At 42.2% G+C, this 26,104-nt stretch overlaps 1 protein-coding gene across 4 annotated transcripts in view; it reads right to left on the bottom strand.

The window, feature by feature from the left end:
- Positions 1–416: 416 nt before the first annotated feature.
- Positions 417–26,104, bottom strand: part of NTSR1 (neurotensin receptor 1) — a 220,864-nt gene continuing 195,176 nt past the window's right edge. For 3 of the 4 annotated variants that reach the window (XM_056547878.1, XM_056547879.1, XM_056547880.1), the window contains 2 exons: positions 6,436–6,526; positions 417–4,769 (listed from right to left, as the gene is read on the bottom strand). In XM_056547878.1, coding sequence (XP_056403853.1) covers positions 4,517–4,769; positions 6,436–6,526 — 344 coding nt within the window. In that variant the 3' untranslated portion in view covers positions 417–4,516. Of the gene's footprint in view, positions 4,770–6,435; positions 6,527–24,541; positions 24,931–26,104 lie in introns of those variants that run through there. The other variant, XM_056547881.1, reaches the window with a different exon arrangement.

Genomic DNA, 26,104 nt, shown 5'->3' with positions numbered 1-26,104 from the left:
TTTCCTGGAATACCCCTTTAAGGATTGTAGTGTTCTCTGCACAGAATGTAGTACAACTGTATTATGGTCATGTTGGGGGTTGTAGCCTTCCTGTACAGGAGCTGCATCATGGTAGGCGTAGGCTTCTATATAGAAGAAATAAAAAAAAGTACTGTGATCATCTTGGGGGTTGTAGTGTTCTATGTATAAATGAGAACAGATTTCTATTATTGTCATGTTGTAGTGTAATGTATACAAAATGTATTCTCTCTCACTACTAAAGCCTTTCACCGTTCACCGCTGCAGGTATAAGCTCACTGAATGGGGAGATCAATGTGTCTACACTTCACGGTAGCGTACATATGGAAGTTTCACAGCAGGATGCACACATTTAGCAAAAGATTTATTCTTCACGAAAAATCTCTCCTTCAAGTAAGTTCCTTTACAAACATCTCCCGTTTATTAGACAGGACGCTGAACATACATATTTAACAACAGCAAGACTAACCGGTTCTGACATAAATAAGAGGACAGGTAAAAGAATAAAGTGCAAGTATTAAAATGCAAGCAAAAGTCACAGACAATAGAACACGGAGGATCACAACTATATATATATATATAAATATCATATGATTACAGGGTTGGATCTGTACAGTGGAGGCATAACCAGAGAGCGCCAGGCCCAGATAACCACTATGGAAATCAGTAGTCAAGACAAATCTGTATTGGTTAAATCGCTCGCTCCTTGTAATGACAAGTTTACCAGACACCACAACTCATTATTTTAGGCTCTTCTCCATCCATTCCCAATGTGAGTCTTCTCAATTCCACAGCTAAATGAAGATGTAAAAAAAAAAAAGGAATAACCCCAAATAGGCCTGAAACAAAAATCTTACCATAGCTTAAACTGATACGTATGTTATTAATATCCCAATATCAAATGAAATATAATAATCATCGTTTGGGAAAATGCTTAAAGTGCAATTCCAGAGATTATCAGTGATTTTTCCCCCCCCTTTTTATGTTAAATTTGTGTTTAAGTGTCAATGTCATTCCTTTACCCCTTAAGCAAGTATAAAATAATATAATACTGCCTCCTGTGCGCAAGAATATAACTACTATAATACTGCCCCCCTATGTACAAGAATATAACTACTATAATACTGCCCCTGTGTACAAGAATATAACTACTATAATACTGCCCCCCTATGTACAAGAATATAACTATTATAATACTGCCCCTGTGTACAAGAATATAACTACTATAATACTGCCTCCATGTACAGGAATATAACTACTATAATATTTCTCCCTATGTACAAAACATATCTACAATATAATACTACCTGCTCTCTGCTAGAATACTGTATAACTACTATAATAGTGCCCTTATGTACAAGAATATAACTAATATAATACTACCCCCTATGTACAAGAATAAAAATAGTATAATACTGCACCTATATACAAAATATAACTAATATAATACTGCTCTCTATGTACAACAATATACCTACTGTAATACTGAATGTATATATACACACACACACACGAATATAACTACTATAATACTGTCTCCTATGTACAAGAATATAATCCCAAGAATACTGCCCCCTACAAACAAGGATAAAATACTATAATATTGCCCCCCTAGTGACAAGAACATGACTACTATATTACTGGCCCCAGTGACATGAATGAAACTGATGTTACACTTCTCACTGTAGTAGGAGTTTTATATCTTTGTCTGGAATTACACTTTAAGCTTATCTTTCACAACTGTTAACAGCAAATGGCATTGGTGTTACACTATAAGTCAGGGGTAACTGGGGTGGGGGGGTTAAAAATAAAAATATCTCATCTTTCCAGCCAACTTTAAGCTTATGCCACTTCTTTCAATATTCACATGAAGGGTACATGCTGGTTAAAGCAGGAGGTAGGTAGACATACCAAAAAGCACTGGCCTCTAACCTTTAGGCAATCTTTTGCAAAACTACAACTAGGCAGGGCTAACCTTAGGTGGCGTGGCAGAACTCATGCATACTCCCCCCCCCCCCCCCCCTCATTTGTCATACAATTGCCTTTTTGTTTGGTCAGGAGGGAAGCATACATGATTGCTATCTCTCCCAACTTTGCTGGGACAATCATGTTGCCTGGGTGATAAAATGGTGTTTATAAAATTCCCAAGCATAGCCATTTTATGGGCATTCCCAGGCTCCTCAGGGGTGGGGCTTAAGTATTGCAGTCAATCAACTACAAAAAAAAGTAGCATGCTTCATATTGCTACAGATTTCGCGTAGAAAAGCAGAGTTATCCCCACTGATTGACGATGGAGCTAATACTCGTGCAGATCCACATACTGCAAACTGTACATCCTTACCCTAATGTGACCTTTCCCTAAAGCTGCGTTTCCTGTGTTCACTTAAATGCTCTAGCTAAGTGGCTTGCACAGGTCGAACATGAGGCTGGATCTGTTCCCCATGTTGGGAGTTGTAGTTTTGCAACAGTGTGGGAGCCACAGGTGGGAGGTCGCTGTCATAAAGCATGAGATTATCATCACCACTTACAATATGCAATAATAAAGGATACCTTACACTGATATTTGCCTTGGTACACCCCCTCCCCCAAAACTATTTGTGTTCTTGTCCTTCTGCTCTTATGCTTGCTGTTTACTGTATCAAAATGGATTTTTCCGCTAGTATTTGCAGAGTGGATGCAGGAGGGTGCAGATCAGCGGTCCCTCTCTTACTCCGTCAGCTGTTATTTATGAAGTCTTGACATTCACTGTAATGGATGGTTTGGTACGGCAAATACAGCAGATCCCTATCACCATCTGTCCGTGTGTTACTGACAGAACATCTTTGCCTGCGGCTTTCTCAGGTTTAGAAACACACAGTCCTTTTTGGTTTACTTCACTACACTCAACTACAACATAAAAGCTTCATAAATAATGTACAAACAATTCCCCTCTCCTCCTCCATGGCAGTAGAAAGTGGAAAAGTGTTCCCCTGGAATAAAGGCGCTGGTCCCGCTGATTAAGATATGTATACTTTATTTCTTAGCAAAAAGGATACATATCTTAATCAGCGGGACCAGTGGCTTTTCCACTTTATACTGCCATGTATCCACACCAGACCGACTGACGTCATCTCCAGGAGTTCCCCTTGGCGGCCATCCTGCAAATTTGCTTCCACAAGCCACTGTAGGTGTTGTGACCTTAGCGCAACACCTAAGGGTATGGACCCTATATTACTCATTTTTTGCCTTCCACCAAAGCGGTCTTCACTAGGAGCGCACTCTGTGTATCTTTTTCTCCCTATCTCCTCTCTCCTCCTCCATTCCTGGGTCGATATGGCACATTCTAAAAAGTTTTGTCAAATAATACACAAAAAATGTATTCACCTCCCACCTTCACCCTGAATTGTTTGGCACATGAAAAAAAATAAAAACATTTTGAAACCTTTGGGCTACTGAATAAAACAACAAAAAAAATTGTTATCAGCCCCCCCCCCCCCCCCTCCTAAACATCCCTGGCTCAATATGGAACATGTCAAAAAGTTCAACACTACTAAATATCACCATATCATTGCTGGGACTACATAAAGTTCCAGGGAAGGTGCCAACCCTAATCCAGCCCCAATATAATTGACAATAAGCTTTTCTAGAGCCAACAATGCTTAGTGAAAGAGGTTTAAGAGAACCCTTATGCGCTATTCTGGCATATGGACTTAAATAAAAGGCCCTGCTCAGGATAATCTAAGCCAGAGCTACTAGCTGGCTCATCATGGGTGTATATAGAAGAGGTTTCAAGGTTGCAGTCGTACCAAAGCCCTGTCTGAGGGGTTAAAGGCCTCTTTGTCCCTGTGAAAAAATCTGGACTTTTACTGGCATGTCATTGTTGGGGGCTTGTCAATGGGTCCCAGGACCCTGACTTATGCTCATGTGTTACATGGTAAGCATTTAATACTACACCAACCCCCTTCCCCTTTGGGAGACTTGAAAAACTGTAAGGTAACCCTTTTGGAAGCTGAAATGGCAGCCATATTGGTTGTCACCAATATCAATGGTAAAATACAATTACTGTATCTGTATCATAGTTCCAACCATCTTGAATAGTTATAAAATGAACAAACATGAGAAGAAAGTCAATAGTCTCTGTCTTGTGGGAAAGCTCTGTTTAGAGCATCTTTTCATATGCGATAACCCCAACTCAATGTAAACAACAATATATAATAAGAATAGAACATCCACCATCTTCATAATGACCAGTGCAATATTTGTCTTAAAAATCACTGTTAAGTGTCTTATATTTATATTTCATGCATCCACGGGTCAGTGGAGGACTGTCGGGACATCATGGCTTCTGCAGGCTGCAGTTTTGTGCAAAGGATTAAATGTATAATTTGAAGAGAAATGAGAAAGGTTTATGTTTCGGCAACTAATGCACCAGACACTCTCAATAATGAGAACCACAGACTTGAAGAAGATCTTATGAGGCAAAGTTATGGAAGTTCTGGATGACGTCTTTCCTTTGTCTTCAGTATGGAGTCTCCCTGGTGATCTGGGTGGAGAATGTGTGGTTGGTGCTTGAGATGCTGTTGTATTTCCTGGTAAAACCAGGGTGCTTTTTCTTTCTTCTCCATGGTGGGCATAAAAAACTGAGGGTGGAAACAAATATCTGTCGAAAGTTTGCAGACACCAAGTTGTAGAGTATTGGGTTGATGGTGGAGCTCACATAGAAAAGGACATTGGTGAGCATGTAGAAGTAGTGGTAGAAGTCGTGAAGTTCACTGTGGACAACAAAAAACATGGTTATTGCTTATACTACTACTGATAGATCCCACCACAATTACCAACAAATCTACAATCTATAGGGCATGGTGGACTCATGCTCAAAGTTTTTCTGTTGGGACAGAACCATGTCCCGGTGGACCTTGTGGGCCTCTGCCACCCACCCTTCATGCCCAGACTAATTTCTTCCATCCTGCCTGCCAGCCAGTGACCGCTACAGGCTGTGTGACAGTATTGCATGCCTCAAGTTGTATTGTATTCTCTACAATATAGTCTAATGCCTCATTCAGACTGGACCTGTTGTATCCCTTTCCAACTGTCCATATACCTAAAAATCCCTATGTCCTGCAGTGAGTTAAAGTTTGTTCAGTGGAGCCACACAGGTTTTGGATTAAGTATGGACATGCAGCTTTATTACAGCCTCCTTTAGTTGCTACTTTGCTGAGTTACAGTACTATTGTTACTTTCTTCCAAATCTCTGAGCACTTAGAACTCATGATCATGTAATCTTCCTGTAATAAAGGGATAAAAAATTCAGGAATTCCAATATGAATGTAAGCAAATTAAATATTTAAGTGGATATTTGGCATGTGTACAACTGGTTTCGATATGGTGTTGACTGCTGGGTCATTGCTCACCCGTCATCAATGCTAATAACCCAGTAACAAGTGTGCACTGTGTACTGGGAAATGGGCATCTACTGACAGTGCTGCCAGTTCTTAGTCATTGTTCTTTTAAGTGGATTTAATAAACATTAGTCATATGGAGAGGACAGAGCCTAGCTTTGGCTGCTGCTTTGAGTTGCACCTTATAGTTTTCAATATTTGACCTTCCATTTGGTCTTTGCCAATGGTAATGGGCAGAATTCATAGAAGTTATTGGGCTTGGTGGTTCATAACTGTAGGGTGTCTATAGGTTGAGGTTGTCAGGGCATGTTGGGAGTTTTTGCAACAGCTGGATATTCCAAGTTTGGATACCACTAACACCAGCACCGCATAGCCTGATCAATAATTCAGTTAGCAGCTGGTGCACTGGAGGGAGCTGAAGCTCTGAGCCACTTTCAGTTCTAGAGAAAGTGAGTGAGAGAAATCTCATACAGAAATGGAAAAAATGTAAATGCTCGCCTTTGAAAGCCCAACCTCCCAGGAAAACATCGTTCTCCAATGGCTTTTCAGCAAACCTTCCCATCCGAAGGCTCCTGCATATGGCTCACTCTTTTGATGTCCAAAGTTGCCTCTACGGCTCACATAGATGTCATATGCATGCTCGTCCACCTCTTCTTTATTTGGTTTTCACAAAGGGCCTGAACTCCACTGGTGAAAAGTGGGCCCCCCAAAGTTTATCCAAGGGCCTCCTCCTCCCCTGATTTCATTGCGGATATATGGTTTGAAGCTAAGAGGATGAGCTTATTTTAAATTTTTCACACTCTGTTAAACAACATGGTCTATATGGCCACATGTGGCTCTCAAGCTGTGGTGGAGGCCATCCGTGGATGATTGGGGTTGAATTCTGCCCGCAGGTTGAAGAAAACTGTTCAAAGTCTACAGAACATTGACAATGTCATAGCTCAGTGTAGATACTGAGGTTGAGTTAGGTGTTTACTGAGGGTATTGTCTAAGTATTTATATGGCTATTCTCTTTGAGCATTGATATAGTTTTACTTACGCTGTCCAAAGCTCTTCTGGTACGTAGCAAAACATGAGGCGCCTCACGTGATATGGGAGCCAGCAAACGACAAAGGCAATGACCACGACACCTGGAATAAAGGAGAAGAACAGAATGAGGCTTCCTAGATCATCATGGAAGTTAAAAAACAATAGTGTCCTTCCAGTTATGGTAAAACAGCATGCCAAATACATATGCACTTTTTCTTAAATGTTTTACCCAGCCATGTAATGTTCCCTATAATGTCCACAATAGATTACAATATGTAATAACTTCATACAGTATAAAAAACAATACTCCTATATAATGCCCACATAATCCTGCCATAAAATTCACACACAATAAAGCTATTCATTGCCCAAATAAAACTGCCATTTAGTGTCCATTTAATACTGACATGCAATGACTATATAGGGATCAGTTTATTGGTAAATTCCTTGGTGGTCTAAAGCAGTAAAAGTTTTTGTATGTTCCGGTCCCATGCTGTTCCTGGGTGGTCTGGTTATTGAGCAGTTACCCAGTTTACCACCTCCTATAACTGACCCTGCCTGTCTATATGGGTAAGTATATATATATAGACGTAAGGAGCAGTGATGTCATGGAATCTGGCTTCACTATGTGAACTGCTATATCTGCATTCTGATGAGCTGTCTGGGACCACGTCCAGGAAATTTGGAGCCTCAAAATGCAATATCCTTATTATGTTGATGACATAGGCTACTTGTTACATTACTATAATAGATTATCTAGTGGAGAGCAGTAAAAGATAGGAAAATATTCCACCTATGTGGCCTCCTCTACATCTATCATGCATATAGTAATTCATGTTCTTGTATATCACTTGGTTTGTTTCTGTACATTACCCAATTTTAACCCCTTTGGTGCAAAACCTATAGCTGGAGCCACCACATAACGTGTAATAGCTTCACTTCATGTAGGATCTATATACATATATACATTGTAAAACCAAGCATGTATTTCTTTAACATAACATGGGACAAAAAAGTCTATGATTTCTTTCAAATTGTAAAGAATACTTTATGAAATTGTATAATAACCCAAAGGGGGGTAGGGGGCATTGCACCTATATGAAAGTGTGAAGGAAGCAAGTGGGATAAGTGTGGAAAGGCTGCAATTTCATCACTTTAAACTGGAATTAAATCAAATTATTGCAACACGGGATTTGCCGCTAGAATGAATTGTGAGAAAATTGAATTTTTTGTTACTCTTGGCTATAGAAGGAATACTGGAGATGAAGAGTGAGGATACATCTTGGAGATCGGATTTCTCACATCTCTTTCTATTAGTCAGGGTTCAGCTGGCGTCTGCTCTATATCTACAAATCACAGACCTGTGTCTGGCTGGAGGACGACTGAGATGGAAAGCATCAGATCACAGTGACATACGGGACACAACTGAATGACAGACCTGGGAAAATAGTTCCCTTGATCATCATGGAAACTTGAGCATTCTAGTTTTCATGTATTAAAGGGACATTAAATACCAAAATTTCCTTTAAAAAAAAGCAGAACCTGAATTTTTTGCCAAAAAGGTACGAGGTACTGATTTATCTCCTTGTTTAGTTCATAGAGTTCAGTGTTCAAGGACCTGTTCCTATGATTTATTTGTTTTTACAGCATCTGCCTGACAATGGTTGCTACAGTTTGCTATGTCATTATCATTCCCGTACCTGTGGCTCTCCAGCTGCTGAATGATGAAAACCCTGTTCTGACGGTATACTATACACTATTTTGAACTCTTAAAGGACATGTCCGGTGCTCACTTTTCTTATTGTGTCCGTTCCGGGCTGCAAAAAAAAAGAAAGTAAGCTTTCTCTTGCCTGCCTACGCTCCCCCGGAGCTCCGGTACAGGTGTTCGGTCCCCGGGCTGTATTCTTCTTACTTCCTGTTAGCCCGGCACGTCACACGGAGCTTCAGCCTATCACTGGCCGAGGCGGGACATCGCTGCGGTCGGTGATAGGTTGAAGCTCCGTGTTACGTGCCGGGCTAACAGGAAGTAAGAAGAATACAGCCCGGGGACCGAACACCTGTACCGGAGCACCGGGGGAGCCTAGGCAGGTAAGAGAAAATTTGTTTTCTTTTATTTTTCAGCCCGAAACGGATAAAATAAGAAAAAGTGGGCACCGGACATCTCCTTTAACATTTTGAAGAAATCTGTTTGCTGTCAGAAAAGGGGAACATTCTAACTTACGCTTCCTTATTTATCTTTATTGTTAATGTTATGTTTTTTTGTTTTATTGGCACCCCGGTATCAGAGGCCTTTATTCACATGCATATGGTGTTATCTGCCTATGATGGTCCTCCCTATTGTTTATTATCTTTCCCAGGCCTGTTTTACAGCAGCATTGCTAAAATGTACAGTGGTCCCTCAAGTTACAATATTAATCGGTTTCAGGATGACCATTCTACATTGAAACCATTGTATGTTGAGACTATAACTCTATGGAAACCTGGTAATTGGTTCTGAAGCCAACAATAGGAAAAAGTAAGGATTATAGAAAAATTATTACAAGTCCTGACAAGTCCTTACATATAAAAGTGAAAAAAAGCTGCTGGAAGCTGTAAATCACTGTCTATGGAGCTTCTTCAGGGTCCTGTATAGTGCCCCATAAAAGTAACATGGAGCCGCTCTCACCTGGTGTCCAAAGGAGCAGCTAACCCTGGCACAGGTAAAGAGTAGTACAAAACGTGTAGTACCTCCCTGTACTGACAGCCAGTCAGTGCATGCACTTTAGAAATACAGGTGTTTTACCAGTGAATGCCCATTCCGATTGGTCAGTTCTTCCAGCCATTGACACATTTCGCAGATCTGGACTGTCCGTAGCATTGTATGTTGAGTCTGGTCTAGAAAATATTGTAACCTGGGACCCAGAGGCGTAGCTTGTAGCTTCTGGGCACCGATACAAAATCAGCAACAGGGCCCCATATGCCAATTATAATACTGGTCTCTTATGGTGCAGATGTGCTTTGGGGCCCCCTTAGACACCAGGGCCCTGGTGTGACTGCTACCTCTATAGATACACCCCTGCTGAGACCATTGTAAGTTGAAGGATCACTGTATTCACTCACAGCTAGCAGATATCTTAAGAATGGTGAAGAAATTTAAACATAAGGCATATCAGAAAGTTGCAGATATATTCATTATACTATGATCATGGTTGTAACATATATTATATAAAACATATATTTGGAATATCCCTTTAAACAGTTATACGGATGAGAAAAACAGGGCTGCTTTCTTACAGAAATGGCACTATACCTGTCTGCGGGTTGTACTGCAGCATTGCCCCACTGCCGTAATTACGTCTGACATGCAATACCCCATACAACCTGTGGACAGATGTGGAGCTGAGGAGAATCTAATTTAACCTCCTTTCTCTATGGGAAACTTAAATCATGCATTGTCTATTTTAGATATAATAGGTGGCTCTGTCTTTTTGCTACTTTGCATTTATAACTAAAGGATATATGCCTGACACTGGTGACAATAGTATACTTTCCTATTCCATTACTGTTTCCCTTGTCCATACAGTGTATCCACTAAGGCTGCATTCACACCTCGTTTTTAACATACGGGTGCCGGATCCGGCTGGGGGAGGGGAAAACCGGATGCTCCCGTACCCCAGCCGGATCAGCCCATGACTCCATTTACTTTAATGAGCCGACTGGAGTCAAACGGTGACTCCGGTCGGGTCAGTTTTGACCCGTATGCTGTTTCCTGACCAGACCTAAAACCGTAATATACAACGGTTTTAGGTCCGGTCCAAAACCGGATATGGGTCAAAACTGTGCCGACTGGATTCACCATTTTACTTCGGTCAGCTCATTAAAGTAAATGGAGTCACGGGCTGATCTGGCTGGGGTATGGGAGTGCCCAATTTCCCCTCCCCCAGCCGGATTCGGCACCCGTATGTAAAAAACGAGGTGTGAATGCAGCCTAAACCATCATTCTCTAACCTGATTTCTCCACTAAGGAAATTATGTCGTGTGAATGGGCTCTAAGGAGGAGCTACTTTAAATAAAAGGAATTCAAGCATGTACTAATAACTAAAAAAGAGTGGTCATGGATAGTGTTGCTCGCGAATATTCGCAATGCGAATATTCGCGAATATAGCACTATATATTCGTAATTACGAATATTCGTTTTTTTTTTTGTTTTTTTAACTTAATTTTTTTTTTCACAGTACACATCACAGTGATCATTCCTTTCTGCTTCCAGCTTGTGTGGTGTAAAGAAGGCTCTAATACTACTGTGTGAGACCGGTGTGCGAATTTTCGCATATGCGAAAATTTGCATATGCGAATTTTCGCTCATGTTAATTAAGGTATATGCTAATTTTCGCAAGCGCGAATGTTCGCATATGCGAAAATAAATCGAGAATATTACGAATACGCGAATATTCACGAATATATGACGAATATTCATCCATATATTCGCGAATATTCGCGAATTCGAATATGGCCTATTCCGCTCAACACTAGTCATGGAGTAGAGAAAAACATGGTTGCTTTCTCCCAAAACAGTGCCATATCTGTATACAGGTTGAGAGTGGAATTGCAGCAAAAGTAAAACAACACAGAACCCAGTGAAAGAAGGGGACACTGCCTTGGAAGACAGAAGCCATATGGTTCTTATTCTGAACAACCCTTTAATACCACCCCTTACTTATCCAATCAAATCAAGTCCCCCTCAGTTTGGTTGGGGTCCACTTCTTTAGTCAGACTCCAGTTGAAGATGGAGGAAAGACAACAGGAGGCAGCAGATAGTCTTAGAAGATTCCTTCTACCAGCGGGAAGGACTGGGATGTTCTTATATTCCATGAGTTCATAGTTTTATGTCGGAAATAATTTATCCAATAATTTATCCAAAACCAACTTTATGAAAAAAAAAAAAAAAAAAAAAAAGCAACAAATTGGTTTTGAGCCAGCGGCTTGAAAGAATGGACTGTTTAAATGAGAATTGATTATGCGGACTAAAAGGCTTAAGAAGACACAAAGGACGCCGAATGCAGAGTTGGGGAGTTATTGTTATAAGGGAGCACTTCATTTTGAAGTATTAGACTGTTTATTAAATGGGGAAGAGATGAATGATTCTCCCAGTGGGGGCTCCCGGTAGCCGATTACCAAGTTTATTACAAGTCGAGAAAAGTATTTATTAATCTCCGCTTTGTCTTGTACCTGCCATGCATGAAGTCTTAAAGAGATTGTATATGATTAACTAAAAAAAGAAAAAGCCATTTGCTGTCCAAAGCTTGTGTGTGGTACTGCAGCTCAGCGCCATTTAATTAAGCTGAGATGCAATAGCAGACACAACCTATGGACAAGGGTGGCGCTGTTTTTGTAACTCCAGTACTTTGTTTTATCTGACCCTCTGAACTATTATCTGTTGCAGGTCCCATTGGAGCCAATATGATGCAGTGTGGCGATCTGCTATGGATTTTAGTCATCTCAATTTGTAATGAGCAGGTGTTGGTATAAGAGTGACCTATTATATTAGAGATGGTATATAATCAGAAAAGCATGGCTTTCCAACATGGTGGATGTGGTACTGCAACTCAGCTTCACTCCACCATTTAGTTCAATCAGGGGTGGAAATGATACATGGAAAGACAGTACAGCTGCATAGGGACCATGATGGTAAAGGGCTCTAATTCTTTAAAGGGAGCCTGTCAGCACTTTCATTCTGCCTGAACAAGGAGTCATCAAGTTGTCCTGATGACATATCCCAGCCCCACCAGTCTTAAAGGGGTACTCCACCCCTAGACATCTTATCCCCTATCCAAAGGGGATAAGATGTCTGATCGCGGGGGTCCCGGCACTGGGGACCGCCGCAATTTCTGTGCAGCACCTGACATTAGTGTAGAATGTTTGGTGCGGGCGGCCATGGTCGTGATGTCACAGCCACGCCCCCCTCCCGTGATGTCACGCCACACCACGGCGTGGCGTGATGGCGTGATGCCACGATTAGCGTGGTAGTGACATCACGACCCCGTCGCTCCAATGCAAGCATTCGGAACAAAATGTCTTGTGGTGAAAAACATCCCCTAGGAGTATAGGGAATAAGTTTTAGATCGCCTGGGGTCTGAACGCTGGGGCCCCCGTGATCTCCTGTATGGATTACCGGCTCTCCCCCAGAGCGGCGTGTCACCACCCCTGCCCGAAGCGTGGGGGCGCTTCCATATAGGCTGAGGGCTGAGGACTGGTATGCGGAGGTAATTCTCTGGCCTATCGCCGCCCTTCCCAGAAACGATAGGTGCATGTAATAAAATGACTGAAGGTCCACAAGGTACTTGAACTTGAACAAACTTTACTTAAGTGCTTCCAGTACATCCAATGAACAATGACAGTCTCAGGCAAACAGTCTCTATAGATCTCAATGACTGACAATTGTTGTGGACCTTGAAATAGACTAAAGTCTCTGAATTTAGGATAATTATTGCAGATCCATCCGGATTTAGGGGATAGATAAGGTCCGGTGATCCTACAGAGTGCGTGGGGATTGATACACTCAGTAATTAGAAGTTATCGGCCGTTGCCACAAGGTTCAGGCCTAGACTCACAGATCTCAGCAGCGCAGATGCTTCTTGCTTGCTTGCACAGGAACAAGAGAGATGCTTACAGCTTGGCTGCACAGGAACAAGAGCAATCCTTACTGTTTGGCTGCGCAGGAACAAGAGAGAGAAGATGGCCGCAGCTCCCTTATATGGGCAGGGGGCGTGGCTAATCTGATTGGTCCGAACACCAGTCACTCACTGTTACACAGTGTGATGGGATTGACTATGTCACAGGGACCTCCAAAGGTCCTCAAGCAGAAATACCATAGAGTTCATCTAACCACGTGACCCGCAGGTCCTGCTACGCTATGGCCAGGTAATTAACTATTTATTTACATTTATACAATCCTATAGACATAAATCCCAAATGGTTACTGGATAGTTACTATCTGGATAAGAGGTGACTAGGGGTGAACTAGACAATTGGGACCCCGACGTCCTAGGGACTCTGGCTATGGGGACCACAATAGAAGGTACCGGATAGGATACGGTACCGGGACACCACAATTAGTTGCAGATTGATCCTTCCACCCATTGAAGCAGACAGGCTCCCTGTCATCAGCTGACTAGGGAGTCAGGTCTTGGCCACATTGCAAGCTGGGAAAAATCCGAGACAACAGTCATTTTGTATGCTGTTAAAAATAAATATTGGGGTGAAAATCATAGAAGAATTGTGAGAAAACCGTCACACACAGGTAAAGACACTATATTATGAACTACACTAACTTTACAGCCCCTGTAGCATAATCAAATTAAAAAAAATCCTGGAATAACCCTTTAATGTGATTAGCCTAAAGTGTTCCATACTATGGTAAACTGGAATAATATTATCAATTGGGTGCCAGGTGGCTCTGCACCCACTGGGCCCCAGGGACTGGCATCCCTATACTCATCAGGCACCAAGGACTGGCACAACATCTAAATTTAAGCTAGGAAACCATGATGATTCAATGGTGGATAAGGTCATTGAAAGCAAGTGGGCCCCATTTGGTCCATCTATAGGGGCCTTCGGCTGTCTGTGTCCACAATACAATCCTACAAGAAGTGCAGAAATTAAGAGTAATCCATTCAGAAGCATAGCTGCTTTCTTCCAAAAACAACTCCACAGCTGTCCGTAGGTTGTGTGGGGTATTACAACTCAAGTTCATTTACTTCAATGGCACTGGGCTGCAATACTACACACAAACAAGAAACAAATCAGCTATGGTTTTCTTGTCCTGGATAACCTCTTTAAATGCATAATCTATACCTGCACCCCCACTGTACTGCTGTCCTCTTGTGAGTCTGACACCCCATTTAGCAGCCAAGGCTCTGCTGTGGAGCAGAAGGGGTTTCCTATGGGGATTTGCTCCTACTCTGGACAGTTCCTGACATGGACAGAGGTGTCAGCAGAGAGCACTGTGGTCAGACTGAAAAGAACAACTCAACTTCCTGTGGAGCATACAGCAGCTGATAAGTACTGGAAGTATTAAGATTTTTATATAGAAGTCATTTACAAATCTGTATAACTTTCTGGCACCAGTTGATTGACAAAAATAGTTTTCTACCGGAGTACCCCTTTTAATGCTTAACGGTATATTCACAGTATTCTGCGCGTATTTGATGCACAAGATTTAATGTGCAGTATTTTATGCTGCAGATTTCAATGTAAACTGAATACAGCTTCAAATCCTGCGCATCAAATCTGCGCAGATTACTTTACGTGTGAATAGACCCTAAAGGGTTATTCCAGTGAAAAACAAACATTTTGTTTTTCATATCAAATGGCTCCAAAAAGTTAAACAGATTTGTATATTAAAATAGACAAATAGAAAATGTCCATTTTTAGTATTTTTTACACCTGGGGTATAGGTATTAAGACTGTTAATTGCTCAGTTCAAGATTTTTTTGATATAGGTGAGCACTTTCCACTCCTCTTTTCTACCAGATTTGTAAATCATTTCTATTAAAAAAAAAATCGTAATCCTTCCAGTACTTATCAGCTGCTGAAGTTGAGTTGTTCTTTTCTGTCTGACAACAGTGCTCTCTGCCGACACCTCCGTCTGTCTCAGGAACTGTCCAGAGTAGGAGCAAATCCCCATAGCCATAGCAAACCTCTCCCGCTCTGGACAGTTCCTGACATGGACAGAGATGTCAGCAGAGAGCACTGTGGTCAGACTGAAAAGAACAACTCAACTTCAGCAGCTGATAAATACTGGAAGGATTACGATTTTTTTTATAGAAGTCATTTACAAATCTGTTTAACTTTCTGGAGCCAGTTTATATGAAAAAAATATGTTTTTACTGGAATACCTCTTTAAGCTAGGATTAGATTTTTGGACATTCATGAAAAGCTACGAAGCCGCTGTTTTACTTGTTGTGGGATGTGAATGACAATGAGCACAGGCTGGCGCCGTGCTCTGCAGAACAGATGTTCTGGCTGCATCTGCTTCAGTATAGGATTTCACTGGTCCAGGTGGTGCTGACTGCGCGGACGACATGATCACAGTTGCAACAAAGATGCTTTTGCTTCAGAATCTCTGTGAAAGACGCAACAGCAGCTGCTTACAAAACCTAAAAATGCGAAACCATTTGGAGGCGGGAATCATGTGATGTTCCCCAAAGGCCCTACTAACCCTTAGTGAACCAGTAACATGGGAACACCAATCCAGTCTACCTGTCAGTATAAAAAAACGTTTGGCATGTCATAGTGACCTCCAAAAAAAGTGAGACTGACACCATCAAAAATAGTAAAAAAAAAAAAAAACTTACATAAGTGACATTGGGGGAGATTTATCAAAACCTGTGCAGAGGAAGAGTGGTGCAGTTGCCCATAGCAACCAATCAGATTGCTTCTTTCATTTTCCACAGGCCTCTAAAGAGGCCTGTGGAAAATGAAAGAAGCAATCTGATTGGTTGCTATGGGCAACTACACCACTCTTCCTCTGCACGGATTTTGATAAATCTCCCCCATTGTGCCTTCCAATGAAGTGTAAAATGCTGTGTTTCGGCCTTAGCATAGGCTTTTCTCAAGCATACAGTACAGTGGTCCCTCAACATACGATGGTAATCCGTTCCAAATGGACCATCGTTTGTTGAAACCATCGTATGTTGAGGGATCCGTGCAATGTAAAGTATAGGACAGTGGTCTACTACCTAGGGATCTCTAGATGTTGCAAAACTACAACACCCAGCATGCCCGGACAGCCAACGGCTGTCCGGGCATGCTGGGAGTTGTAGTTTAGCAACATCTGGAGGTCCACAGGTTGAAGACCACTGGTATTGGAGGTTATACTCACGTGTCCTCGCCGCTCCGGACCATCACCGCTTGTCACCGCTGCTCTGGATGTCGCCTTCCATCGCTGTCGCCGCGTCCCCGGGGTGTCCCCGATGCTCCGGCAAGACCTCTGCTTCCCCGGCATCCTCGCTCTCCCTCACCGCCATCACGTCGCTACGCACGCCACTCCTATTGGATGACGGGACGGCGTGCGCAGCGTCATGATGACGACAATCGAGAGTGGCGACGATGCAGGGGATCCCGAAGAGGATGCGCCGGAGCCCCAAGGACAGGTAAGTGATCATCAGCGGACCACACGGGGCACCGTAAACGGCTATCCGGTGGCAGCTGAAGCAGTCTGCGCTGCCGGATAGCCGTTTATGTGATGGCCCCGACATGCAAAAGCATCATATGTTGATGCTGCCTTCAACATGAGAGGCCATCGTATGTTGAAATGATCGTATGTCGGGGCCATCGTAGGTCGGGGGGTCACTGTATGTCAATGCCAGAATATTGAATTACTAGCTAACTGATGCTGCATCTTTGTCCCTGTACTAGAGGGACGGGCAGGATTTTTTGTGCTGTTGGACTTTTCTTTTTTTTTTTGGAACATGTAAAATGTTTTGTCCCATCGAGGTCTGAGTGTTCAGACCCCGACTGATCAGTAGAAGGAACGTGGAGAGAAGTTCTACATCGTGTTATGCTCCCCGCTCTGAGACAGTCTTATAGACTTACATTGTGAGACTGTCTAGGCCACATGACACAGAGCCAGGAGATAACGCCCTAAGCGTGCACTTCTTACCTACTTGTTTTACTGATGAATCAGGGTCTGAATAATTAGGCACTGATCAAAACTTTTGCAATGTTTCTATGACATATTAAAAGTCTTTTTTTAAATGACTGTGCCCATTTAAAGGGGTTATCCAGGAAAAAACTTTTTTTTTTTTTTATATATATATCAACTGGTTCCAGAAAGTTAAACAGATTTGTAAATTACTTCTATTAAAAAATCTTAATCCTTTCAGTACTTATGAGCTTCTGAAGTTAAGGTTGTTCTTTTCTGTCTAAGTAATCCTCTGATGACACGTGTCTCAGGAAACGCCCAGTTTAGAAGCAAATTTCCATAGCAAACCTCTTCTAAACTATGCGGATCCCGAGACACGTGTCATCAGAGAGGACTTAGACAGAAAAGAACAACCTAAACTTCAGTAGCTCATAAGTACTGAAAGGATTAAGATTTTTTAATAGAAGTAATATACAAATCTGTTTAACTTTCTGGAGCCAGTTGATGTATAAAAAAAAGTTTTTTTCCTGGATAACCCCTTTAAACCTTGAATATGATGCCTATAGATCTTTGTATGTAATTCAATCAACGGAACAGTGCCACCTAGTTGATAAAAAAAAGGAATGTGTAATTTTAATCTCACATTGATAGGAGTTTAAACCATCTTTTCTTCAGTGCAACATCTGTCCTCTGGTTGCATGTTGTGTTGCTATTCAGCGCCTTATACTTCAGTGAAATTATGGTGCAGTACCACACACAACCAGTGGATAGGTGTGGTGCTGTTCAGGTAGAAAGCGACTATGTTTTTCTAATCCTCTACAACCCTTTTTTAAAGGGAAATTCCACCTTTTTTGACGGGGTTCTCCAGACATAGTTTTGCAACAGCTGGAGAGCCACAGGTTGGGGAACACTCAGATAACATTTAATACAATAGCTGATGGGCAGAACTGCCTTCGACATAACTCCCACACAGAGACCCATCCATCTTTATTGTGTTGATTAATACTGGTGATGCAGTCAGCATCTGCGCTGTATAAATGTCAAGTCTGTAATTCTATATAAACTACTATGTTCTCTATAGACATAAGGTATAAGGTCCAGGCTGGATGACATTTTCTCTACAGAAGTAAATTAAAGGGGTACTCCGGTGAAAACCTTTTTTCTTTTAAATCAACTGGTGGCAGAAAGTTAAACATATTTGTAAATTACTTCTATTAAAAAATCTTAATCCTTCCTGTACTTATTAGCTGCTGAATACTACAGAGGAAATTCTTTTCTTTTTGGAATGCTCTCTGATGACATCACGAGCACGGTTCTCTCTGCTTACGTTATTATAATAATAATAACGCTTTATTTATTGCTGTCCTTAGTGGGATTTGAACCCAAGTCCCCAGCACTGCAAGGCAGCAGTGCTAACCACTGAGCCACCATGCTGCCCTTAGCATACATCTGCTATGCACAGTTGCTAAAATGGACAGAGATGTCAGCAGAGAGCACTGTGCTCGTGATGTCATCAGTGTTCCAAAAAGAAAGGAATTTCCTCTGTAGCATTCAGCAGCTAATAAGTACTGGATTGATTAAGATTGTTTAATAGAAGTAATTTACAAATATGGGGGAATCTTGGTCCTGATTCCACATTTTCCAGGCCCCTAACTAGAAAATCTACATAGTTATAAAATTACCACACTACAATATCATTACTTGTTTAGACAAATTTACCATTCAGAATTCCAGGAAAGCTGATAGAGTAGTAATAGTGGTTATATGGATCACTCAGCTTTCCTACATTGGAATAGAATGGCCTAGAATGCTCAATACAATGGCCCAGATTTATTATGGCTGCTTGTTATTTACAGTTATTTACAGCATCGCAGCATTCTTAAACTATTTATTGTAAAAGTAGTCATATACATACAATAGTTGTCAACTAATGTTTATGCGACCAACATCTATCTCTCCCGATCCCTCCATAAATTTGGTTCAATCGTCTGTTTATGCGTTCTGAATGGAGATAGGAGGGGGTCAGTCATGTCAGCTTCCTGGCAGCGGCTTACCTCTCTGAGAGCCAATGGATTGGGCAGTTAAAATCCAACATGACCAACCCCCCCCCCCCCAACATTATCTGTTTAAAGAATGATGGGAAGGCTACCATACACATTAGATAGTTTGTAGTCTTGTTGAATGCCATAGATTTAATTATTTTCTTTGTTAATGTATACTGCGGCCTTATGGTTGCTCTAAGAACTAATATTAGTAAATTACCATTGTAAGCGTATGGCTATTTCATTGCTTATTGACATTTCTATGAATTCTTGCAGGACCACTTTTCACCACTACAGTAAGCAAATCTTTTTCATAGACACCAAGTAAACAGCACTCCCTCCAGTGAGAGAGAGACAAATAGAAAAAAACAGCGCTCGGAGGCAGTTCAAAAGATGATAACAATCAAACCATGTTGTAGTAAAATATCACTGAGATGAACTTACTTCACTAGAGGAGATGTGTAGGTGGAGTTACCTTTCACATCATCCCCTTCCAGGAGAGTATGACAGAATGGCCGAGAAGCCCGTGGATGAGTAGAAAAGGGTTTATTGCGACGCGTTTCGGAGGGCTTACAGAATCGCCTCCTTCCTCAGGCATACAACAAGACAAAATGATAATACAATCCTTTTATATACATACCATGTCCGGGGTAGAAGCGTGTTGATTGGTTCTTTGTTTCTTATGGAATTGTAATTTGAGGACCTGCAGATCCGGTTCTGCAGGTAACATGTTCTATACCTGGGTCACGTGATCGTAGATCACGTGATACCCAGTAGTATGCTGATTTCCTCCTAAGGGAGAAAAAAACGGAAGTTTCAGCAATGGGACCCGCGACCACGTGACGATTATCGCCACGTGATCGAGGATCATCCGCCGACCTTCCGGAATGATGCGTTCCACAGTGGAGCGCATACCTCAAATGCGCATGCGGAGAAAGGTAGAATGCTCAATGCCTGCACACCTGGTACATGGAGGACCCGATGCGTTCCAGAGTGGAACGCACTGCAATTACTATGGATAAAATATTTAAGAACCAAAAAACCGCCTATCCTACGGACTGTCTTGTGACCTCCCACATACACCGGGTGAGTACATACCTCTTCTACCTCCAATTATTTTTGGGATTCGAGCGCCTTTTTTCATTTTACCTATTATATTTTCCAGTGAGAGAGAGAGAGAGAGAAAGAGAGACGCAAGCTTAGTTCGTCTGTCTGCTAAAGATAATCCTTACTGTTCCTGGAAGGTAAATCAAGGCTTCCTCCTCGTCTCTTACCACTCATAAAATTAAGGGCAGCTGCCCCTTGTGTAAATAGCAGTGTACCTACCGCTGTATGTCCACAGTGCTGCAGTGTAATCTCACTTCTCCCTTTACCTGGTTAGCAGCAATAGAATCAGTTCAGTGCTTAGTGTAACCCTTTCCTTGCAGTGAGTCTGCTGCTGCAGTTTCTTTTATTTCTGCTCACATAGCCCCTTGCAAACCCAGTGCACCAGTAATCTGTTCTCCCTCCATATGCCATCTATAGTAGTGTACTGGGTACACAATATATCATGACATAGATCAGAGGAGAATGCTGGGGCAAGTACTGGGAAGTGCCTGATGGGTACTACTGGTATACAGTTTAGCTCTGGTTCTGCCCCTGGATGTGCACCATGGAGGGAACACTCAGGGGCTCAATAACAAAAGTGAGAGCCCTTAGATCACTACTCTAAACGGGTAAACTAACAAAACCATGCAGGTTCCTAAAAATCTATTGAAACGCCAAGTATGTTTTAATGATATATCTACTTTCTGGAAAATCAAAGGATTGTCCGTTTAACTGATCTCTGAGAATATCACATCATATTTGAAGGGAAGGTTTAGGGATCAAATCTTTCGGTCTTGTGGGAAGACATAATTGATATATTCTTCAGAATGATAAGAGATCAGGTCATATTGTGAGTCAAAGGCATATCCTTCTAGCTAAAATCTTCTGAAAACACAAAACTGAATATTTTAGACACCCTTCCTGGATTGGAACAGAATATACAAATCCTATATTTTTGTACCACTAAGTACCAGGCTGACTGCCATATATCATCGGTAAATGCAGAGCTGTTATTTCCCATTACTATACACAAAGACTTGTGCCAAAAGACACAGAATTAAAAGGCAAACTAATAGGAATCCCATTGCTTATCATATAACAACAGTAGCTTTATACCTGAGTGCTCCTGACACTAAAATGTGCCGAAATGATTAAAAGGGTTATCCAGGATTAGGTAAACAGCTCCATACCTGTCATAAAATTGTGTGCAGTATTAAAGCTCGGCTCTGTTCACCTCTATGAAACTGAGCTGTAATACCACACATAAACTGAGGACAAGAGTGGCGCTGTTTACAGAAGAAAGCAGCTATGTTAAACGAGTACTACAGTGGTAAAAACTAAATTCAAATCACCTGGTGCCAGAAAGTTAAAAAAAATTGTAAATTACTGCTATATAAAAATCTAAAAGGGGTACTCCGGTGGAAAACTTTTTTATTTTTTTTAATCAACTGTGCCAGTAAGTTAAACAGATTTGTAAATTACTTCTATTAAAAAAATTTTAATCCTTTCAGTACTTATTAGCGGCTGTAAATTACTTTTCTGTCACGACCACAGTGCTCTCTGTTGACACCTCTGTCAATGTCATGAACTGTCCAGAGCAGGATAAAATCCCAATAGCAAACATATGCTGCTCTGGACAGTTCCTAAAATGGACAGAGGTGTCAGCAGAGAGCATTGTGGTTGTGAGAGAAAAGAAATCCAAAAAGACTGTTTGTTTGGAAAGATTAAGATTTTTAAATAATAATTTACAAATCTGTTTAACTTTCTGGAGCTTTCCAACAGAGTACCCCTTTAAAGGGGTTATCCACCATAAGGTGATTTTAGTACGTACCTGGCAGACAGTAATGGCCATGCTTAGGAAGGATCTGCACTTGTCTTGGGGCAAATGGCTATGTTGTGAGATTACCATAACACTGTGGCTAGCTTTTTGTGAACTGGTATTTCCTGTTTGACCTTTCTTTTTTTTACTACAAATCCCATAATTCCATTTTCCTCCCTCCCACACATCAGCCACCCCACCCATTGAAACATAAATGATCTGCATCAATCAAAAGACCTGTGGTTTTCAATCAGGGTGCCTACAGCTGTTGCATTAGTTGCAGATTGATCTATCCACCCATTGAAGCAGACAGGCTCCCTGTAATCAGCTGACTAGTGAGTCAGATCTCGGACGCAGTGCAACCTGGCAAAAATCTGAGACAACAGTCATTTTGTATGCTGTTAAAAATAAATATTGGGGTGAAAATCACATCAGAATTGTGAGAAAACCGTCACACACAGGTACAGACACTATATTATGAACTACACTAACTTTACAGCCCCTGTAGCATAGTCAAATAAAATAAAAAAGCCTGGAATACCCCTTTAAGGTAATATTTGAATGGCTAGCCCAGGGTGGATTGGAGCTGTCATGTGGGTGTTTGACTAGGCACAGGGGTGAGATGGCGTGAGTTGGAGGAAAGGAGGATCTATGTATACTCGTATACAGGTGGATGACTAAAGATAACTCCCACAACCTCCAACACATTATCCACTTGGGGCACTTGGTGACTGACACTGTTTATGGGGGGTATTTTGTGTCTGACACAGTTTAAGGGGGGCATTATGTGTCCAAGACAGTTCACGCAGGGCACGTTTACTGTTACAATCCCTCATAAACATTGATAGTCACAGACTGCTGCAAAAATAGTGCCATTGTTTATGGGGGCACTTTGTGACAGACACTGTTTATGGGCCAAAGAATAATTTGTGTCCGCTCACCCCACGTATTAAATCCACAATTTGGGCTGGCCAGGTACACAGGGAGTTGTGGCTGTTTGCAGGACCAGTAGTAAATGTAGAAACTACTTACTACTATTTACTACTGTTTATAGGGGCCCTTTGGTACTCTTCATTGAGCAGTCTGTGACTGGCACTGTTCATGTGGCACTCATTATTTATAGAGAGCACACTGTGACTTTTTATGGGGGTCCTTTATGTTGGCAATTTTAAAGGGGTACTTTGTACTGTTAATTAATAGTTTAAAGGGGTACTCCCCCCCTAGACATCTTATCCCCTATCCAAAGGATAGGGGATAAGATGTCTGATTGCGGGGTCCCGCCGCTGGGGACCACCGCAATATAGCACGCGGCACCCACCTGTTTCTGCTCCGGAAGGGCTGAAGGATCTGGGTCCCGACCACCGGAACGGAAGTCCGTGACATCACGACTCCGCCCCCGTGTGACGTCACGCCCAGACCCCTCAATGCAAGTCTATGGGAGGGGGCCGTCACGCCCCCTCCCATAGACTTGCATTGAGGGGAAGGGGCGTGACGTCACACGGGGGGGGGGGGGGGGAGTCGTGACATCACGGACTTCCGTTCCGGTGGTCGGGACCCAGACCCTCCAGCGCTGAAACAGGTGGAGCGCATGCTATATTGCGGGGGTCCCCAGCGGTGGATAGGGGATAAGATGTCTAGCGGTGGAGTACCCCTTTAAACTATTAATTAACAGTACAAAGTACCCCTTTAAAATTGCCAAGATGTCTAGGGGTGGAGTACCCCTTTAATAGGTCACATTTTGGGGACACTTATGTCTGGCATGATAAACTACTGGATGGCAAGGGGCCCATATACTATTTTTACATGGGGGGGGGGGGGGGTCCTCTCTTGTATACCCACTGTATTTTAATATGCTAGGGGGCACCTTATTCTTTCTTATGCTCAACAGCCACCACCCTGGTTCTCACCTCCTTCGATGTTACAACCTTATGTAACCTTATGTTACAGAGGATGGGATTCTGTCATCCCTGGCAGTCAATAGTCTTGCTCCTTTTATCAGTCTGATATACAGTGAAGTCTCTGTTTATCAGCGGCTGTCGGAGGCGTAACGCACTTTAATGAGACATTACTGAAAGTATTTAATGTTCCGTCAAAATATAAAATAATCCATCTGTGATCTCCAGCACTGGTGTCATCTCACAGATAAACGTTCATTCAGTATTTATGATTTGTGCTGTTTATCTTCTCGAGATGACGTGTCAGAAGTGAGCCAAGAACTTGACGAAACTGTCAAGAATCAATAAAGTTATTCATTTATTTTGGTCTTCGCTATCTAAAAGCGAAGGGCTTCTTTTGATCACAAATTTAGAGTTTACATATAGAATGCATCTATATAAATAGAAGAGTCACTTTAATAGTAGGTTACATTACTTAGTTTCGTAAGTCGTGGCGAGGTGTGTGGTGTAGGGCAGATGTTGTTACCCTAGGGGCAGATGGCATTAACCCCTTGGATTTGTGATGCCAGGGCGTGGTTTAGCCTATAACCACCCGAAGGTATTCTGGATCCTTGGCAAGGCACGGGGGTAATAAAGACTCAGACGCCAAGTTACGTATAACAGTAGCTTTACTGAGAGTAGACAGATGGTAAAGTCTATACAGTTCAGCCAGGACCCACAGAGGTGACCAGTGATGCAGAGACCTTAAGGACTTGCTGGGACTTGTAGTAGGACTGGACAATTGAATGCAGACCACGCTGACTTGACAGATGGCAGGGACTGACTTGACTTGACTCATAAAGCTGTGACTTTATCTTACTTGACTTGATGGTGGCTGCAGGACTGGACTTTGAGGTCTCCAACACTCTGGACTCACACACTAGGCACGACTGCACTGGACCTCAGCAGAAGAGAGAGAAGCTCCACCCAGGGCTTATATGGCGGAGACTAGCAGGGAGCTCATAGGTCACTCTTGGGGTCACCTGGTCACTGGTACTTCCTGGGTAACAATCACATGACATAACTCTTAAAGATACAACACATTTTATAATACAATACACTGCAGAACATATGTACAGGGGGAAACAGGTGCAAGGGGCCCTGGGGACACTGAAGGAGGCTGCCTGACAGGACAACAAGGGTACGGGGCAACATCTCCCATACTGGGCCACCACAATACCCCAGAGCTGCATTCATAATTCTGTTGGTTTTTGAGCTTCTATATCCAAACAAAGCTAAACTGCTGGTTCGTGGTCAAGATGTTTGGCTCTGACCTTAGCTCCCATCACATCTCTCTCTCTTTCTGGTAGGAGCAATTCCTCAGGATAAGGATAAGTTCACAAGCTGTGGATTTGCTGCAGATCTGCTACAAAACAAATAAGTCCTGATCTACCAATGGGTTCTTAACATGTTTTGGTCGGGTAGTGCCCCATTCTAGGTGCGACAAACATGTGACATTGAGCACCAAAAAAACAGACAGACCCGACATTACTTCTGGAAAACCATTATAGGGGCGCGTTTACACTCTAGGGGGGAGATTTATCAAACCTTGTGTGGAGAAAAAGTTGACCAGTTGCCCATAGCAACCAATCAGACCGCTTCTTACATTTTTCAGAGGCCTTTTCAAAAAATGAAAGAAGCGATCTGATTGGTTGCTATGGGCAACTGCTCAACTTTTCCTCTGCGCAGGTTTTGATGAATCTCCCCCTAGGTGATTAAATTCGGGAATAATCTGACCAAAACCATTTCTTTACTGCCAATGTGGTTACTGCCAAAGGGTACTCCAATTATTTGTCAGTTTCACAGAGTTTATATTGTTTAAAAACAATAATATTCTTTTATTTATCAAATGTAATTTATTATAATAATAATCATTTTTTGAGGGAGGCCAAATTAAAACAATCAGTTGTAGATCAGTTGCAAAAAAAAAATCCACATAAAATCTATAGTCTGTGAATATACCCTTAAAGGAGAACTCCGGAATATAAAAATTGTCGCCCATAGTGCCGGCAGTAAAAAAAATAAAGATGTACATACCTTCCTCCGCTCTCCCCCGGGGCCTTCAGTAAACGGCTCCGGCCTCCGCCGCGATCCTCTTACTGGTTGCCGGTGGTCGGAGAATCATACTGCGCTCAGCCAATCACCAGCCGCAGTGAAGTCCCGACTCGGCCGGC

This window comes from Hyla sarda, chromosome 12, assembly GCF_029499605.1.
Source record: "Hyla sarda isolate aHylSar1 chromosome 12, aHylSar1.hap1, whole genome shotgun sequence".
In the NCBI taxonomy this organism is placed as follows: domain Eukaryota; kingdom Metazoa; phylum Chordata; class Amphibia; order Anura; family Hylidae; genus Hyla; species Hyla sarda.
The sequence above is the reverse complement of the archived record's forward strand: the minus strand, read 5'-3'. Positions and strand labels throughout refer to the sequence as shown.